Source organism: Aulostomus chinensis, chromosome 8, assembly GCF_037954235.1.
Source record: "Aulostomus chinensis isolate RoL2024-O1b breed Wild chromosome 8, RoL_Achi_v1.0, whole genome shotgun sequence".
Classification (NCBI taxonomy): domain Eukaryota; kingdom Metazoa; phylum Chordata; class Actinopteri; order Syngnathiformes; family Aulostomidae; genus Aulostomus; species Aulostomus chinensis.
In genome coordinates, this window is record NC_141327.1 from 11,943,690 (window position 1) to 11,962,961 (window position 19,272).

The following is a 19,272-nucleotide window of genomic DNA, read 5'->3' on the forward strand; positions in this document are numbered from 1 at the left end:
CTTGAATGCCTGAGTACAAATATTGAGTTACTTTTCAACACAGCCTGCTTTACCCTCAGGCGAGGGTGGACCGCACCTGCCTGTTGTTCACCATAATAGCAGCCTGCAACAGTGTTAGTGGTCTTAGATCTCTCTCTCTCTCTCTCTCTCTCTCTCTCTCTCTCTCTCTCACACACACACACACACACACACACACACACACACACACACACACTAAATGACAACAGGTTTCAGTCAGCAGTTTAATTTTGGTAGACATTATTGGGACGAGTCTTTCTGTCAAATTTACACTCTCTTTTGCATCAAGCGTTCACAAGTCCTGACAGGCATTTGTTGGTCGTGGCTGACGTCAGCTGCGATTGTCATCTGGAGAGCTGCCTCGTCCAGTGGTATAATCAGCAATACAATCCATGGCATTACATGCCTGTTTAAAAATACAGCCTGTGCCATGTTCTTCTATCGAGAGACTAATATGGCATGGTATGTTACTCTGCAGGAATATTTCTGACCGCACTAAACGCAACATGATGTGACGTACCGCTGGGCGTGGCTTTGCTGAACTGTCACAGTTGAGGTTGTTGGAGCTGGTTCTGGAAAACTCTGGAAGTTTCCACGCTGTTTATAAAGAAAATAGTTTGGGCGTATCATTGATTTGGGACCGTAGACAGACTCGACTCGCTGCTGGAGGCGTCCATTAAGCTTTTCCCGAGAGCTTTCACGGTTAGTGACCAGGCCGCTGGACGGTCAACATGGGAAAAGACTACTACGACATTTTGGGAATTAAGAGAGATGCGTCCGAGGACGACATCAAGAAAGCCTATCGGAAGCAGGCGCTGCGCTATCACCCCGACAAAAACAAGTCCCCGGGAGCCGAGGAGAAATTCAAAGAAATCGCCGAAGCCTACGATGTTTTGAGCGACCCGAAGAAAAAAGACATTTTCGATCGTTACGGAGAAGAAGGTAAGATTAATGGAAAAATATAGTTAACTACACAAGACGAGGCTCGCACGTCTATCTTGGTGCGACACTAACTTTAGAACGTTAACAACACCCCCCCATGCCTGCTGGGACCCATCGTGGTCCTGTGTGTGTCATGGCGCTTCCTTTGGTCAGTGTAATTTAGCCTTATTCCCGCACCAGGACGGGCGAGGGACCTCATGTTAGCTGGGACGTGTTCCTACAAGAAGAGGAATGATGCAGATTACGAAGGCAGGAAGCCTGTGTTTAACAGCAGGATGGGCGGGAGAAGTGTACAGCCAGTCCGCTGGTATTGCTAAAATGTCTTTTCCGCATAGAAGTTCGAAAACTGGGACTGTTTTGTCTGAATATCCAGAACTGTTCCCTTATCATTCGTATCTGTTCGCTGTCAGTGGCAACAAGTAAAAAGTTCTGGGCATGTATATAACGCTAGGTGAAGTTAGTCACAGTTTTAAAACTGCATCGTGATTTACTTTTGAGATCTTATACCCAGAGCTCAGAAATAAGTCCGTCAGTGCCTTTGTTGTGTTACCATGGTAACAACATCATCTAGATAAGCATTCCAATTCTTTTCTGGGATTTTAAGGTAGGTGGGTGAAATCTAGCAAATAACCACATTGTAATCAGAAGGTTAGGCTTTGAAATATGCACACAAGTTGCTGATAATGCTGAAATTTGTATTCCTCAACACAAACGTTAAACTTTCATTAAAAAACTACCAAAACGGTGATGTACTGTTTGCATTTATACAGACTTTTTTTAACTAAATGAAATAAATAGTAATAAAGTAATTATATTTCCAAAAAATTAAGCAATTTCCTCAACTTATTATGCGGCATTTATATTTACACAAACTTAGAATAGCATGAAAAAGTACAAAAAATTTGTCCACATCTCAGATTTTTTTTGTTATATAATTGCATTTGTGATTGTTTGTCACCCCAATTGCAGTTTGATTAATCATGGAGAACTGATGTAGATAATATAATAAAAAGGTCATATTGACTGCGCTAATTCAGACCCCCTCAGCTCTACTGAACATGCAGTGGAAGCCATCTGAAAGAAAAAGGGATTTCTGCTGTCTATACCTTCATCCTGCAAATGGTTGGGTTCCAAGAATGTAGGATGACAAGAAAGCAGCTTTGTGTACTTATGAAGGACTCTGGCAGACACCTAACAACCACCACGGCAGCTGCAGTGCTGGAATTTTGTAGGTTTGTGCCACATTTCACCTGGTGGTGTAAACACAGTTAATGGAAGTTTCAGGGTCAACAGACCACCAGAGCAAGTTTTTTTTTTTTTCCCTGCGATTTTGCACTGGATTAAAGTTTGAATGATAATTGGTCACCATAATTGGATGAAGAGCAAAACAAAACAAAAAAATGGGTGTAAGAAGCCTTATCAGAGATGTTGATTTGTTATTGTTGGTAAGGCTCTGATTTAACTAATAATACAAATACAGCTGACTGACTTAGTTACTTCTCTTTCAGAGGCTGAATCCCCTGAAACATTTAATCTCCTGTTGTGCCCCCATCTACCTCCATTGATGGAGCCACTGGGGGTTAAGCTAGCTTGGCTAACATTAATGCTAGCTGTGTTACACGGTCACTGGAGCAGATTCTCTTCAGCCGATGAACCGTGCCCACTGCTAGTTTCTGCTGTTCCCATGGCTGAGGGGAGAGTCAGTTTCAACCATTCATCCATTTTTGATGATTAGTTAAACAAACTGTGGAGGAGCAGAGAAAATGGTCATAGGCCGACTGGAATGTTGCTGTTCCTTTTTTCTTTTTATGGAGAACTGTGAGAAAGTGTACCTCCTGACACTGTGCATACCCCTGGGGACACACAAACACCAGTTTGGCACATTGATGTGTGACAAATGGACTCAACAGTTTATTATGAATGAGGTCCAAATTATTTAACCCACAACCTTGTTGGTTATGGACAGAGTAATCTTTCATTGTGTTTGCTTTCCACCTCAGTTCTGAAATGAAATCCCAAACAAACTGGGGGGAATTCTTTTAAATCTTCCCCTTCCAGTTTTTGTTTTTTGTTCCCACAGTTTAATGAGCATCACTTTGTAGAATGATGTCTGTGCAGAGTTTGACACTCTGATGTCTGTTTTTGCATTATAAATATTTTTTAAGCTGATCCTGATCCAAAATACACAAGTATGATGTGGAACTTTGAAGCCTCTCATAGATAATCAGCCAGAATAGACTTAAAATACAGTTACGCCTGAAACACACTGGAGACATGTGCGATGTGTTGTGACAGTGGCACGTAGCTTGTTAATTAAGCAGCCACTGTAGTTCTGTTTGTTGTGAACCACCCAGCAGCACGAATGGAGCCGCTTCTATGGAAATTCTGTCATGTTAAAAAACTGGGGAACAAAAAAATAGAAATGTGTTGTACGGTGATGAGTCAAACATGTTCAGTGTTGCTGCTCCAATTGATTACAGTGATGATTGACAGCAGTGACCAACACTGTGCTCACGCTAAGATTTCATGGACAGACATTTCAGGTGACAGTGTTTCAGGTTTTAGCCACACTTCCTCATCCTGACACAACTCCCTGGATGATAGCGCTCTCATTCGGTTTATTTTTAATGGTGAAAAATGATAATAGAACATTATCTCCATTGTCTAGAACCCTTATCCATCTGTTTGTGCCAGTATCTGACCGTTATTGATATCAGACAAGTGCATCCCTAAGATTTATTTACAAAAGGGCAGATGTTGAAACTAAAGTAAAAAAAAAAAAGGGCATTTAAATTTGTCATCTTGACATCAGCAAAAGATTAAAGGATGCTAACTTTGAAGGGTACGAGTTCTCCCTCATGAATCACACATGAAATGACAGACATATTTTACTGTTTTGATATATGAATCGTCATCTCTTTCTTCCAGGTCTCAAAGGTGGTGGTCTTCCTGGAGGTGGCAGTAGTGGTCCTGGCACCTTCAGCTATACCTTCCAAGGAGACCCTCATGCCATCTTTGCAGAGTTCTTTGGTGGACGTAACCCCTTTGAACAGTTCTTTGGTGGGCGCAATGGCGGCATGGATGAGGATATGGATACTGATGACCCTTTTGCCCGCTTCGGGATGGGTGGAGGAATGGGCGGGTTCCCTCGCTCCTTCAGCTCTGGTATGGGGGGGATGGGGGGTCCTCACAGTAGTGTTGTAAAGAAGCAGCAAGACCCACCTGTAGTTCACGACCTTAGGGTGACCTTGGAGGAAGTGCTTTCTGGGTGCACAAAGAAAATGAAGATCTCGCGGAAAAGGTTGAATCCCGATGGACGATCAATAAGAAGAGAAGATAAAATCCTGGAGGTGCAGATAAAGAAGGGTTGGAAGGAAGGCACCAAAATCACCTTCCCCAAAGAGGGGGACGAAACCCCAACGAACATTCCAGCAGACATCGTCTTTGTGCTAAAGGACAAACTACATTCGGTGTTCAAGCGTGACGGCTCTGACATCGTTTACACAGCCAAGATCTCACTCCGAGATGTAAGTGCTTGCATTTTAAAATTTAACTAATTAACTTTTCATAGCAAATGGTTGTGAGTAAGGGAATCCTTTATTTGCTGGCCTTGGTGAGGAAATTCGGGTAAAACTCAGTCCATTACTTATTATTTGTCAGTCTTGTCAAAGACTGCTCCTGGATCAGTTACTTTCTGAAATCATTTGCAGTTTCGTAAGCCTGCCTTCAAAGTAAAAGCCGCAATGCTTTATCACTTATTAAGTTTTGTCAGGGCTGGCTTTATTCTGACAGAAATTTAACAGCTTCTGTTGGAATAGCTATTTTGTTTTTAGTAGCTGAGCCAAGATGATTGTCTTGTTTGTGCCTTGTGTTGTATATGTACACTACTTGCTGGCCTCTCTTCTTTTTTTTTTAACTCATGTTAACACACCCCCCCACCTCAACACATGAAAAAAATCCTATTTTGTAAATTTTCTTGCTCCCATTTTTGCTTGTTCGCTGCTGTGTTGTAGAACTGCTACTAGCAGCACTAAAAAGACTCCTGTCTATTTGATTAATATAGTAGTTCAGCTTTATCTGTTGGGTGGCGTGGCTCAGAGGTACAGTGGCCGTCTAGCAACCCAAGGATCGCTGGTTCGATCCTCACTTTCCCCGGTGACCATGTCAAGTATGCTGGAGCAAGATACTAAGCCCCTAATTGCTCCTGATGGCCCTGCGATGGACAGGGTGAACCCCGCCAATGTCAGCTGGGATAGGCTCCACCCCCCAACAGATAAGCAGTATAGAAAATGAATGGATGGAACTTCATCTTTGAATGGGAGGCTTTTGTATCCCTTATTAGAAAGGAGAATGTCACCTGGCTAAGTTTGATTGTTGTTCGGGTTAATCGGTAACCCTAAACCTAACCCTCCATTTATATATTTTCTGCTTTTTTGTGAATCCTTTTTTTTTTTATAATACTAATTGATTGTCAGTTTGCACTGGATATATTGCTGCAGCCTGCTGCCATGCATAATAGAGTTCTCAAAATAGGTTTCCCTCCATGAGGAATGGATCCCCCTTTGAGATTAAATGATCGGGGAAAATGTTTCTTGAGTGCGTCCCTAATTTCACCTCAGTATGCCGGAGTACACCTTGTATGTTCTGGACCACTACATTAAAGAGCCCCTCTGTTCCTGCCTTTTCATTCATCAACTCTCCTACCCTTCTTTGATTTTTTTTTTTTCCTCTTCTCTCCCATCAGGCCTTGTGTGGCTGCACTATCAACGCACCCACACTGGGTGGCAGAACTGTACCGGTGTCATCAACGGATATCGTTCATCCCGGGATGAAGCGGCGCATCAGTGGTGAAGGGCTGCCTTATCCCAAACGCCCCGACCGTCGAGGAGACCTGATAGTGGAGTATGAGGTCAAGTTCCCAGAAAGGCTCAGTGAGAGTGCACGGGACACCATCGCGCAGGTCCTCCCACGGTCTTAAACCAGCCAAAGAGACCTCCAGAACAGAAGAATTCTCATCCAAAGGCTCTCTCCCGTGTCATCACTCGGACGATCATGTGGAGTCCTAAATTTCAACAGAAATAAGGACACTATACACACAGCACTTTCTAAGAACTATGGCAGCCTGATGTCTTCTTACTGAAAGGTGAAAAATTGATCTTCATCACTACGAAGAGGAAGTAACAGAGAATCCCTTTAACGTCTAGAATGGTTTATTTTTATGGAATCTGGTTAATTTAATGACTGTTTCAGTCACAGTTTTCCTGAGAAAACAATAACCGGAAAGCACTTTTGTATCGACTAAAAGCACTATTTTGAAATATGTCATTATGTAACACCATGATGATACACTTCATTGAGAAGTTATTAAAGTATCATAACAGGATCGTGTGGCGTGAGCCTACACCAGCCCACGGACCTCCAGGACTTTTTAAAGCTGCCAACATGGACGATCACTCTACACACAGACAACTTTTGCAGCACTTAAATGGCTCCATTGTAAATAAGACCAATAATGTTATGTTGTATTTTGAGCCCAAGTGTATAATAAGAGGACTGGATATTGGGAACTGCTTTATAAAAATGAATAAAAGTTCTCTATGAGGAAGACTTTTTCTCTTCTGTTTGAAATGGTTGCACCATTTCCACTGAGTAGTTAAGATGGGACGGCAACAAAGACAGGATGCAGATCGTTTTCATGAATGGCTCTGGATTTTCTAGCCATCGTGCCATGAACAATAAAACAGTTTTTTGTAAAGCCAGAGTGGCTAAAAGTTCTTGGGTTCTCCAGTGCTACCAACGCCTAAAAGGTTTTCCAGCAGAGGGTCAAAGGAAAAGGTCGCTGCAGACGGATGTTTATAGCTGGCGAGGGCTTGGTATGGAACTTTAGTAACTTTAATGGCGCTGGCCAAATTACCTCAAAACAATTAGCCACCAATAGATGTCCTGTGTGATAATGAAGGAGTCCATCACTACGTTGTTGAGTTTTTATGTAGTTGAAGTATATTGAGTAGAAAAACTGACGTGCTGAGATAGACAACACCACACTGAGGTAAATTTGCTCACGTTGGAAAGGTACGGAAGCACATTTCTGAAAGTAAAAGAAAAAAAATCTAATTTAAAAGTTATCCTTCATGATAAAAACTATTCCAATGGTAATCCAAAACTTTGAGATATTAAAAATATTTCATGAGTTGTTTTTTTTCATCCCATGGATCATCATAGGGATATTTTTATACGATTGCTTTATCAAATGTTTCACTGGGAGAAATAGGCTTCCATGTTTGACTTAAATCCTAATGTGGTTTTTAAGTCTTGTTCAAATGGGCATTTTCGTCGTTTTCGTCGTCCTTTGCTTTATCCGGTTGGTCCGGGTGGAGGGGGCAGCAGCCTCAGCAAGGAAGCCTAGACTGTCCTCTCCCCAGCCACATCCACAAGCTCTCCCGGGGGAATCCCCAGGTGTTCCCAGGCTGACCGAGAGCTGAATCCCTCCAGCGTGTCCTGGGTCGGCCTCGAGGCCTCCTCCCGGTCAGACATGCCTGGAACACCTCCCGAGGGAGGCGTCTAGGACGCATCCTCACCAGATGCCCGAGCCACCTCAACTGACTCCTCTCGACATCGAGGAGCAGCGGCTCTACTCTGAGTCCCTCCCAAATTACTCCTGGAACTGTCACTTTATCACGGTGGAGGAGTTTGAGTGCCCTTTTGACCCTAGGAGCTATGCTGTTGGGGGTCACCCAAGGCAGACTGGTCCTAGGTGAAGGGCCAGACAAAGAACGGTTCAACAGACCCCTCATGGAGGGTAAATATAGGTGTAGCCAGGGAGTAGCTAAAGGACTGTAGGGGGGCTTAGGAAAGGCTGGCTATCTGACTAGTTTGTGATAGATTGGTAATGTAGGAGGATAGAGGCTGGGGGGCGACAGCAAACCCTTTCAACTCAAAGTGCATGAACTTATGAAACTCTCGTTAACGTAGAAGACCAAATACAGTTAAACACAAATTACTACTGAATATTATTAAACAGCGCAGATTATTAAACAAGCAGACCACTGTATTCAAGATAAGCAAAGGCAAGACATTTATGAACAACAATTATAAGTCCCATATATTCCCTCCCCTGCCGGCCACACACACACGGTACCGATCTGAGTCCAGGACTGACGGTGCGCACGTTGGAGCTCGTATTGATCCACATAAGGCAGACGATTGGTGGCGTGACGTCACCAATGAACGGGATGGGCTCCTTCGTAGGTGAGGCGGTAATCCGGTAAGCTCCGGTGCTGTCGGCGGTAGGCAGCAATCCTCCAGGTGGGACGTCTCGAACCGATGCTGGTCTCACTGCGCATCAATATTAGCAGCCGGCGGCTAGGAAGGCTGGCCAACTTGACGCGCAGCTAACAGGCGATCCTGCTAGCTTTCCTCTGGGCTCCCGCAGCAATCGAGCAGCTCGCCAAACGATACTGCACCGCGAATTACTGTCTCTCAATCGAAGGCAGGTCTCTCAGACCTCAACCCCTGGTAACCAGTCCAATCGTAGAGAGGAGCTCTCTCTACCTTCCCGATTTAGCTTGCTAGCTGACAGACGTAAAAAACTCACCTCACAGAACCAACCGAGAACTTCACTTTTTTCCCGCTCCACCAAGACACGTTCCAACGTCACGTACGCCAAGCAAAACCACGCCCATTAACCCGGTGCTCACAGCACTCAAAACCCAATATAAACACACCCTCATAAACACACATGAAATTCATCGAAAATAATAAAGGAAAATGACTGAGGGGAAACTAGGGCTTATTTAGGAAAAATTGAACTCCTTAACTAAATAGAATGAACTTGCAATGAAATTGTGTGCCTTCAGAACACTAGGAGTTTGTGTAGCAAGCCCAGAGGGGCACCGGGGCCCCGCCCTGGAGTCAGGCCCGGGGTAGGGGCTCGATGGCTAGCGCCTGGTGGCAGGGCCTTAGTTTATGGGGTCTGGCCAGGCCTAGCCCGAAAGGTATACATGGACTCGTCCTCCCAGGACCCCCCCTCGTAGGAGGAACTGGAAGGGTCCGGCGCATTGTGGTTTGGCCAGCAGTCCAAGGTGGGGGCGTTGGCTGTCTGGTCCCCAAGCATGGGAGCTGGGTATTTTGGTACGGAAAGATAATCAGAACCTCTGTTCAAGTGTTGTTGTTTTTTTAAATATTACCCAGCAGTGTTGCCTGTGGCTCCATGGGGCTGCAGATGATCACGCCAGTTCAAGTGAAGGGCATTCCAAAGATTTCAGTCTTAATTTAGAAAATATATTTCAAATGGATTTGGAAGCACTGCACATAGTCTTGAGATGACCTTTGCCTTATAAAGTTTTGGACTTAATTTTAACAAAAAATGATTTATCCAGCTCACATGATCCTCATATGTCTCATCCAGCTCAGACCAAGTTTGGTCTAATTTGTTTATCTTGGATGAAAATATACCAGACAGATCCAAACTGGGACTGGGGTGGTGTAAATATCCCCACCTGAATTGTTTAACTCAGACTTCTGGAGCCTTAGATTGGTTTCAGATGAAAATCTATGTGGCTTTTTTTTTTTTTTTTTCTTCCAAGAAAGCCTCAGTAGAATGTCTTAGATCAGACTCAACACTCCCAGCAGTGTCGGCGCCCGGAGGCTCGGCATATAGCAGCCGTGATGGAGAAATATGGACTGAAGATTATTATCAATAATTCTGCCCAGCCCTTACAGTGCTTAAAGGTTTAGTTCACCCAAAAATGAGAACGCAGTCATTCCCTCCTCCCCCTCCTCCCAGTGGAAGCTGGGTAAAGTTTTATTAGTCCACAAAACACTACTGGAGTTTCACAGGAAAAGCTGTTGCAGTATTTGAAGAAACTGATGAGTATATCAAGATTCAGGACAGGAACTTCAGATGAGAAGTGTGGAAGCAGTGAATGGTTTTCTTATTGTTTTTTTTTCCTAATTGGTCACACTTTAATTTGGGAGATTGTAAAACCTTTTCCTGCTGTTGGTGTAAAACCAAAACTTGAGTGGATAATGACTGAGTTTTCATTTTTAGATGAATTATCCCTTTAAGGAAGTGATATTTTCTCTTCCTGTGTCAACCAAGATGTCTGGTGGTGCCAAAAATAGTAAAATCTATGCCGATTTGTGTTGAAGAAAAAGAGGGAAATATAAAATAAAGCCACGTGTGTTCATAAAGCAGTCTCCAAAACTCTACAGTTAAATATGGTAAAACACACACGTGCAACCCCAGGTCATTTCATAATTAAATCCGGCTTCACCAACAGCATTGAGACTCAGAGAAAACCAGCTGAAGATGCTCAGGTGACCTTGTTTTATGCTTAAACCCTCTACCCACAGTCAGCAGACCGCCGGATGGATTTGATGCCCTGGAGCTTCATGTGCTGTGGAAGCGGCCAGCCGCAATGGAGCAAGAGAACCACAAGGAGAACAACAAATGTGCCAGATTATTCTGCATAAGAGTCATGAGGCGATCCCTCGTATCAGCGGGGACGTGGGTGGAGAGCTGTAACGTATGTCTCCGTCTTCATGACGCAGCTTACAGAATCATGTTTTTCTGCTCATCACATAAAGACAAGCCGCTGTAATCATTTGCTGCACAATCACTTCTTTGTACCTTTTCTGGAAGGCACACATGTTTTATGGTGCTGAATCACATGACTCATTTCAAGCAGACGATTTACTTGCTGCTCTGGTTGGAAAACTTGCATTCACTCAGCTTTTATGAACGAGCTTTAAGGATGCAGATTCTTCTTGTTGTCATGCTTTGCTCCTCAGGTAAGTCAGTCTCTTTTAAACTACGAATAATTCACTGAATTTATATAGAGCTTTTCATGGTACTCAACACTCTTTACTTGAATTTTAAAAAAAAGGCTACTAGCATGAGTTAAAATGGTGATTAAGACAATCACTTAAAAAAGTTTTTTTTTCTCCAGCGTATATAAAATGTTAGTTATATGAAGGTTACATCCTATATTTACTATTAACTTGTATGTGAGTCGTAGGGGAACCAAGTTGCACGGTAGATTTATTTATGAAATGCACATATTCATTATGGTGTGAAATGTGACGGTAATCTTTACAAATACATCTGGCATTGTAGTGTTTGTTCTTTTGGCGTGAAGATGATTTACTATTGTCTTGGTTGTTGTTTTATTGACAGAAGACGGCTTACTTTAAATTCAGTTTCATTAAAAAAAACCTCATTAACCCCCCGAGTGGCGTGTGTTTACGAAGAAATACACGTACATGCTTCATTAGAACAGTTTGAGAGGAAAAGGAGACAAATACATGCAAATAATCAAAATATTTGGACTAAAACGACTTTCTGTTATAACATGAGACATTTTCCTTAGCTGTGGAGAAACAGTAAAACAAATAAAAAGTGATGTTTTTTAAAATTTTGTCGATTTCTTTGCCATCAAAACAGCAAAGGTAAGTCATGACTAAAGAGGCTGAATTAAAAAGGAGGTATAACAGTACTGTGTGCATCACCTATGCAAGAAACATCTCATGGATGCACTGGGACGCGTCCTCAGTGATGTGCGGCATCATACGCCCTCGCCCAGGTGACCCAGCCGGGGTTGATCAAGTCCCAACTTGCGTCCCAGTAGCAGTCCACGGATCAGCCCTCTTAATCCAAAGCCACCTTGTGGCCTTTGCTGCGGCTTCGCTCAGGGATTGAATGTCCCTCTTCTCAGCCGCCCCTGTGACGCCCAAACGACTGAGGACCTTGCAAAGAGAACGTCCTGCGAAACCTCTACAGCCGACTTCTGTAGGCTCATAGAAGGTTCTCCCGCCTCTCTCCCTGCACTCCTCCACCAGTTCCTGGTACTTAGCATGTTTCCTCTCATTGGCTTCCTCAATATGCTCTTCCCAAGTTCCAGGATGATCAGATGTCTTGAAGCCTTTAGAGGTAATGATCATGTCTGGGCGGAGACTTGTTGTTGCGATGTGCTGGGGGAACCTCAGCTGCTTCCCAGGTTGACCTGCAACTGCCAGTCAGAGGCTGTGTGGAGCAGGCCTGTTGTTAGTTGTTGTGTCCGGGGTTTCTCTCCAGGTTTGATTAAAGGCACTGCCTTCTTTGGAGCATGGTGTTTTCTGGAGCTGATTGCTGAGGCTAAGCTCTCAGCAATTGCCTTAAGCACCTGGTCATGGTGCCAACCATCATAGCGACCATCAGCCAGAGCCTTTGGGCAGCAGCTAAGGAGATGTTCCAAAGAGCCTCGTCCAGAGCAAAGAAGGCAGGAAGGTGTCTCGCTCTTCCCCCACACATGGAGGTTCGCTGGGCTTGGCAGGGCATCGTAGACAGCTTGCACCAGGAAATGAACCTGATGGAAATCTGCCTGTAAGATGTTTGTCCAGGTGCATCACCTTACAAATGTTACAGAATCCCTGGGCAGTTGAGGTGCAGTTCTGTTACGTTTCAATGAGTAGCAGGTCCTCTTGACTTGTACCTGTCAGTCAGACCAGTTACCCAGGTGACCAGTAAGCAGGTTTCTTGTTCTGTATCTCCGCCGCGTGTGCAGGGGCGACAGCGATGCTGGAGGTTAGCGGACCAGTCGGAGGAGAGGTCATCATCCGCTGCTCTGGTGGTGACTGGAGGAGACGCAACAGCTCCAGCCACCACAACAATGTTGTGTCCTTCTGCAAAGGTGTTTGCTCAAGAGAAAACATCCTTATTCAGTCAGAGAGGAAGATGTCTGCTGTCACACAGCGAGGGAGGTACAGCATGGAGGTCGGCACAGAAGAGGGAGTCTTCAGTGTGACAATAAAGAGGCTGAGGAACGCGGACGCGGGGGAATATCGCTGTGCTGTAGAGATGACCTCGAAGGTTCAGTACCAGGAGGTCAATCTCACAGTCCTGGAAGGTATGTTTTTGTTTTTGTCTATGCTCTAATCAAATCAAGCTTGGATAATAAGTTGTTCTTAGATAATAAAAAGTTTCCACTCTGAATTGATCATTTAAAAAAAAGGCAAACCTAATTTTATCTGCTTTATTATCTTTTATGTAATCATGTTTTCTGGGCAGTAAACAGGAAACTCACTGTCTGACTCAGTCCGCAAAATACTAAAAAATAAAAATACTGTGTGTGAATATCAAACAGGTATTTCGCTTGTATATTAATCACAACCTCTGGATTGGAGTAGCCAGTTTGATGAGCTCAGAGGCCCTTTTTTAATCTCTCTCCAAGCAGAAGATATTAAAAAGTTACACAAGCAGTGGGCAGAGAAAGAAGTTTCCGTGTGTGCTTGTCTACAACTGGCTTAAAAATCAATGTTTGGGTTATTCTGTGAAAAATCAAGTGACTCCCACCTGACAAACTCAGAACCAGCTGATTTATTCTTACTTGTAGGATAGCTGAAGTATATTTAATGCAACATCATACTGTGAAACGTTACAGAGCCCTGCAGTACTTGGGGTGGGTCAAAATGTGATGCTTTTTCTTTCACCTTATGTTTACTGCGTTTTTGAGGTAGTCACATGCAATTTACGAAAATGAAAAACACATTTAAAATGTTAAAAAACTGCAATCGCATCCCATGTAAATCCACTCCAGCCGTCACAGCATAAAGTCGAAACTTGTTTTTGTACGGCACCATTTTTTTTCCTATCATTGAAGAACTTTGAACATCAGTATCACAGGCATTAATCAATACCATGTTAATGTCTAACATAGAAACAAGCATGGGTACCCTGGATGTGTTATTTATTTTTTGGATAATTCACCAGAGAAAACTTTTAAAAAGTGCATCTTGGGTGAAATCTCAAGGCTTTATATCGCCACGTGGCATAGCTGATTGCTTAAAACGCATCATAAACGGCTCATTTAGTGTTGTCGGACCACGATTGTCTTCTAGCTTCTTTCGCTGGTCAGTCTTGTGGGCTCAGAAATTCTGGAAAAATAATACAAATTAAAAACTGCACAGTAAAACAAAAATCTATGTTCAATGGCCTGTAACTTTCATATCAAAAAGGAGGGTAACATTTTTCACAATTTCATCGACTGACCGTATTGTGCATGTACCTGACATGAGACTTAATGTGTAATGACTTGAGACTTGGGACTTGCACAACAGTGACTCGGTCATTCCATATTATCACACAAGTACTCTTATGTTGCAGAGAGTGTGAGAATGTTTGATATAGATGCTCTGAAATGACTGTATATACTGTAGATCTTGTGTTGCTGCCTGCCTCTTACATGCCCTGAGGCAATAACACACATGCATCAGTCATCGCCTGTCTTGTTCCCTCACAGCGGCTTCTGTTCTTGTTGCTTCTCCTTCGTCCATGTCAGCCCTTCTCTCCAGAGGCAGTGTTCCATTCAGCCCCCAAACTTCGATAGCAGCATCAACGCTGCCCGCCTCAGATGAGAGAACCAATCACACAGCAGCAAGACACCTCTCAGGTACTTCACAGCTCCTTTACAACCTATGAACTTACATCTTGTTTTAAAAAAGTTGCTGTAATTGTGTTTTATGAGTGCCATGTTTTGTCTTTGGCCCTCAACAATATGATTCTTATCCTAACAGTGTAGGAGCAACAGGGTGGATGTCCTGTAGTTCACTGATTTAGAAGCGAAATTATCAAATGTTTGTTACAGCTTTATGAGCCTAGTAGTCTTATATCTTAGGTGGAGGAGAAGTATTTCACAACAGCACTCAAAGATATATCAGTATCTGGGAGCAAAAGATTGATCAGTTTACTCACAGGGAGCTGTGGTCATTTGTGAGGTACTCAATGTTCATTATGCACAGAATTACAATGGACTAGAGGGAAAATAACAATCAGTATGATGAAACCTCCTTTAATTGTATAGAACATGAACAGGGAAGTCATGAAGAAACCTCTGGCAATAAGTTTGAAATTCGGTCAGCGTGGAAGCCAACGAGAACCTCAGGAAACAAAAACCCAGGGACCAAACAAAAAAAATTCCCCCACTAAAGGCTTATGGAACTTTGGTAGCTTCAGTTTCAGGATTCCTGTAATGCTCACGTTGGCTGCATTCTCATGATTTTCTTTTCTTTTCTTTTTTTTTTTTTTACTACAAACCTGTGCTTTTCCTTCTGTTAAAAAAAAGTTACAATTTCTGCAGAGAAAATGTGTGCATGTTTTCATGCGGTGACTCCTATCACATGTAACAAAGTGAATTAAAGGCAAGAATGAGAAGTTCTGTCGTGCTATAGGTTTGTTTTTACTATTTCTAAGACAAGAGCAAAGCTCAGATACGATAGATTCGTATGTTTTTATGATGCCCCGGTGTAAAAAACTTAAGTCACATGCACAAATACACAGTCCCCCCTGTTGTCTGCAGATACCACGGTGGTCATCATTGCTTCGGTGAGCATGGCGCTTCTAGTTTGTGCAGTTATCCCTCTTATATTCTACAGACATTGGAGGAGCAATGCAGGTGAGTGTGTACGTATGCGTACTGCATGTACAACATGTGTGCAGCTTTCATTCGACAAGCACTTCATGTTCATTCTGTGTCTTGTTTCCTGTGTATTTCAGCAGGTCAGAGCGAAGCACAAGCACAGAAACGTGACGTGAGCGAAAATTTTCTTCACCCATGTGATTCAGTGTTCATCTCTAAAGTAGCCTTAAAGTGATGCTTCATCCCACAAGTGTTTCTTTGCCTCTCAATGACACACAAATAGTTGTCTTGAACTCATGAAGAAATCACTTTGTTGTGACTCATGCAGAAAGAGCCAGCCATGTATATTTAGCCTGACGCTATGGTGATTGACAAGGAACAACTGAGACAGTGACAAAACAACCAAACCGCCCCAAACTTTCCATCGACAGACTCTGGAGTGCATCGTTGTGTACGATCAACATCTTTCCAAAATCAAAAAACACTTTGATTTGAACGAAAAACAAACTGTACCACTGTTGGTTCAGCGACAATTTTTTTTGTTATTAGCTCTGTTTGCTGATTACTGAGCGTGTGGTGGGTAATAAACATGTAGATTATACAGGATGATGCGCCTGAGAGGTTTTAAACAGGCGTTTCGCTCTTGCTTTGTTGCTGTGGGTTTTATTGGCAGTGAGTCAACATTAGCTTTGAGAAAACATGCAAGGTGGGCTCTTTCTGTCTGCATCTTAGTGTTGCTTTAATGGTGATTCTTTTACAGGCTGATCCCCATGAGGACAGTACAGCAGTGAGGCTGCAGCCTGTACAGTCAGAGGGTGAGCATGAATCCAGTGCTCAGGACGCCTCCCAGTATGCTGCCATCTACCAGTCCCTTGATCCCAAGTCTCTGGACTGAGACGGGTTTTGTGTCAGTGTCTTTTCTGAGAGCTATATTTCATTTATACATGTATGTGTGTGTGTGCGTGTGTGTGTGTGTATGTTGGATCCCACCTGTTCACTGCTGCTGCTCCACCTGCTTCTCAGCCCGTTTCATGAACATGATTCCTTTCATCATAAACTTTATCAAAAATCAAAACACATCAAAACCTGATGAAGATAATACACTTTTAAATGTGAAGCCTGCTAACTTCAGAAGGACTTCATCCAACCAGCACAACTGTTGAACGTGACCTTTACAGGTTAATGGTGTGAGGATTTCATTGTGTTGGCCCTGAAGGGTCAAAAACACAACAACATTTCAGAAACAATTGAATACTTCACAAAAACATTTCACAAAATGTTGCTGTGCTTTGTGAAATGGTGGTAATTTTTTTCTGAAATGTATTTTCTGAAATGGTTTAATTGGAATTAGTTTTCTGCAGTCCTGTGTTTTGTGAAATGTTTCACTAATTTCCAAAATTTTTTGTTATATGAATTTTTTTGTGTTTTGTGGAATGGTGAGATTACTTTAATCGCTGAAAGTATTTTCTGAAATAGTTTTTTTGTCCTCTGAAAACTGTTTCCTGTTATTTTGTGTTTTGTGACATGCTTTCATCTGTTTTGTGGAATGTTTTGTCGTCTGAAAAGTTGTATCTCAAATGTTAAAATATTTTCTGAAATGTGTTTTTTGTAGAAATTTTGTGTTTTCAGTGTTTTGTGAATTGTGGAAGTGTTTTCTGAAATGTCATTGTCTTTTTGACAAACGTGGCCATAACACTTAAGGCTCCAAGGCAGTTGAATATACAAATGTCATGTAGAATGTATACTTTTACCTTTGGTACTTGAATGAACTCAATACCAAATATTCCTCTGCTTTTACATGATTTAAATGGTGCCAGATTCCCCTGCTCAGCTTTCCTCCTCTCCAGGAACCACCGATCAGCTGCTGTCTGCTCTCCAGCCTCTTGCCTCTGCCTCCCTGTGACCCTCAACCAACGTCTGTGCTGTCACCTCAAGGCCTCAACCCACTCTGCAAACTTCCCCCGGCTTCCACTCAACTCACCTTGCTGTTGAAACCTAGTTAAAGTGTCATCTGGGGTCTAGCCATTCTTTGGAAACCTATTAAATGGAGACTTCTACCAGAGAACAGTTTTATCTGGGTATTTCTTTTGTTAATTAACTAATAGAACTCTGTATTTCTTCCACCACTGCTGATAGACAATGAAAACAACCTCTGGAGGCAACTATTGCTGACATTTACTGTAGAACAGTGGTTCTAAAATTGTGGTACGAGCTCTCTCTAGTGGTACACGAAGGAATCCTAGAAATACGGTTTTGACAGGGCGGCACGTGGTGCAGTGGTCAGCACTGTCGCCTCACAGCAAGAAGGTTCCAGGTTTGAGCCCCGGCTCGGGCACAGGATCTTTCTGTGTGGGGTCTCCATGTTCTCCCTGTTCCTGTGTGGGTTCTCTCTGGTACTCCAGCTTCCTCCCACAGTCCAAAGACATCAAGAGGGGACGAGGCTGATTGATACTCTAAATTGACTGTAGGTGTGACTGTGAGTGTGAATGGTTGTCTGTCTCTATGTGTTGGCCCTGTGATGGACTGGTGACCTGTCCAGGGTGAACCCTGCCTCTCACCTGAAAGCTACTGGGATAGGCTCCAGCCCCCCCCCCCCCCCCCCATGATAAGTGAAAGAAAATGGATGGATGGATTCATCATAAATATCATAAAACGTTTTGAGAGCGTGATAATTAGACCTCGTGTTGGATGTGGAAATTATAAATCTGCATCTGAAAACAGTTTGTGGTTATAGAGCAATTTGAATGAGTCAAAGGCAGACATTAAGAAAGACAGGGCATAATCTGGGGGATCACTTGTGACACATAGAATTGTATCATTGGTGAAGAAATGGACATTGAGAGGTGAATGGTAGTGGTCATGTAATTTGTATATTAAGTGAACTGTGGTGGACCAAGGAAAGACCCCTGTGGCAGCCCATTTTCTGATGGTCGTCTGGCAGTGCTGTCAGTAAGGCACGAATGGAAGCAGATGGATTTTAGTTTGAAGTTGTCTTGGTTATTGCAGGATTGTAAATCATAACAAGAACTGAACAGTGTAGCGCTATTAAATCAAGTGGAGTGTCTCATTTGAGCAGGAGGACATCATTATGATTATTCTTGGAAACATTTATAATTTCTATGTTTTATTCAGAGTGGTTTTTTTCACCCACGTTGCCAAGACTTGGAAGAACACATTTCAACCTTCAAACCAACACTTTAAAATATTTTAGTTTGGGTGATTTTAAATATGATTATGTGAGACACAGAGAGTTTTCATTTAATTTTTTTCTTATTCTTTATAATACAATTATAATAGACTGATTTGACAATGCGTGTACAGCTGAGTTTTCTAAACTCTTTGGAAGTGATCACATATGTTTTTGCTCTCAGGCTGCTCAACATCGACGTGCTGCCTGTGTTTGCAGTCTGTTTGCCTGTCTCCGGGACAGGTGTGTTTGAACGCTGGTCTGGGACCAGCTAATCAGCTGTTACACCGGCCTGCGCTCCCCTCCCATGAACCAGTCTGCCATCCAGTCCCCCATCAAGCTGGCTTGCTCTCCCTGCCTCCCCTACCAGAAGCTTCCTTCTTCAACTGTGATTAACATTTCCACGTTTCCCACATTTTGTATTGTAAACTGTTTTCTTGTCTGTAACAACATCTACTGCACGTCTGTCCGTCCTGGGTGAGGGATCCCTCCTCTGTTGCTCACCCTGAGGTTTCTCAGATTTTTCCCTGTTAAAAGGGTTTTCTATGGAGTTTTTCCTCAGTCGATGTGAGGGTCTAAGGGCAGAGGATGTTGTTATGATGCCATGTGAAGCCCTTTGAGACAAACTGTTTGTGAAAACAGGCTCTACAAATAAAATTGCCTTGCCTTGCCTTGCCTAATCTTCTTCCACACTGTCCTTCATTAGTTCAGCTTCAGGTTGCCGTCCCTACC

General features: G+C 43.0%; 2 protein-coding genes across 4 annotated transcripts; both read left to right on the top strand.

The window, feature by feature from the left end:
• Nucleotides 1-508: 508 nt before the first annotated feature.
• dnajb1b (DnaJ heat shock protein family (Hsp40) member B1b) lies at nt 509-6,565 on the top strand. Its single transcript, XM_086210989.1, has 3 exons — nt 509-960; nt 3,889-4,487; nt 5,705-6,565. The coding sequence occupies exons 1-3, from the start codon at nt 750-752 to the stop codon at nt 5,936-5,938; spliced, it is 1,044 nt and encodes a 347-aa protein (XP_086067115.1). The 5' UTR covers nt 509-749; the 3' UTR covers nt 5,939-6,565.
• A 4,143-nt stretch (nt 6,566-10,708) lies between these two features.
• LOC147257172 (uncharacterized) lies at nt 10,709-18,738 on the top strand. 3 transcript variants are annotated; one of them, XM_086210115.1, is made up of 8 exons: nt 10,709-10,752; nt 12,504-12,845; nt 14,238-14,387; nt 15,294-15,389; nt 15,491-15,525; nt 16,114-16,168; nt 17,201-17,431; nt 18,725-18,738. In XM_086210115.1, the coding sequence occupies exons 1-7, from the start codon at nt 10,716-10,718 to the stop codon at nt 17,254-17,256; spliced, it is 771 nt and encodes a 256-aa protein (XP_086066241.1). In that variant the 5' UTR covers nt 10,709-10,715; the 3' UTR covers nt 17,257-17,431; nt 18,725-18,738. The 3 variants fall into 3 exon arrangements, with proteins under 3 accessions (XP_086066241.1, XP_086066239.1, XP_086066240.1); XM_086210113.1 differs by having other exon boundaries at nt 16,114-17,431; XM_086210114.1 differs by having other exon boundaries at nt 15,494-15,525; nt 16,114-17,431.
• Nucleotides 18,739-19,272: the final 534 nt, after the last annotated feature.

What these genes read in the sequence shown, in the direction of transcription:
- dnajb1b (XM_086210989.1), top strand. Translation starts at nt 750, where the DNA reads ATGGGAAAAGACTACTACGACATTTTGGGAATTAAGAGAGATGCGTCC. An exon ending in CGATCGTTACGGAGAAGAAG is followed by an intron (nt 961 to 3,888) that starts GTAAGATTAATG and finishes TCTTTCTTCCAG; the next exon opens with GTCTCAAAGGTGGTGGTCTT. An exon ending in CCAAGATCTCACTCCGAGAT is followed by an intron (nt 4,488 to 5,704) that starts GTAAGTGCTTGC and finishes CTCTCCCATCAG; the next exon opens with GCCTTGTGTGGCTGCACTAT.
- LOC147257172 (XM_086210113.1), top strand. Translation starts at nt 10,716, where the DNA reads ATGCAGATTCTTCTTGTTGTCATGCTTTGCTCCTCAG. An exon ending in TGTCATGCTTTGCTCCTCAG is followed by an intron (nt 10,753 to 12,503) that starts GTAAGTCAGTCT and finishes CCGCGTGTGCAG; the next exon opens with GGGCGACAGCGATGCTGGAG. An exon ending in CACAAGCACAGAAACGTGAC is followed by an intron (nt 15,526 to 16,113) that starts GTGAGCGAAAAT and finishes ATTCTTTTACAG; the next exon opens with GCTGATCCCCATGAGGACAG.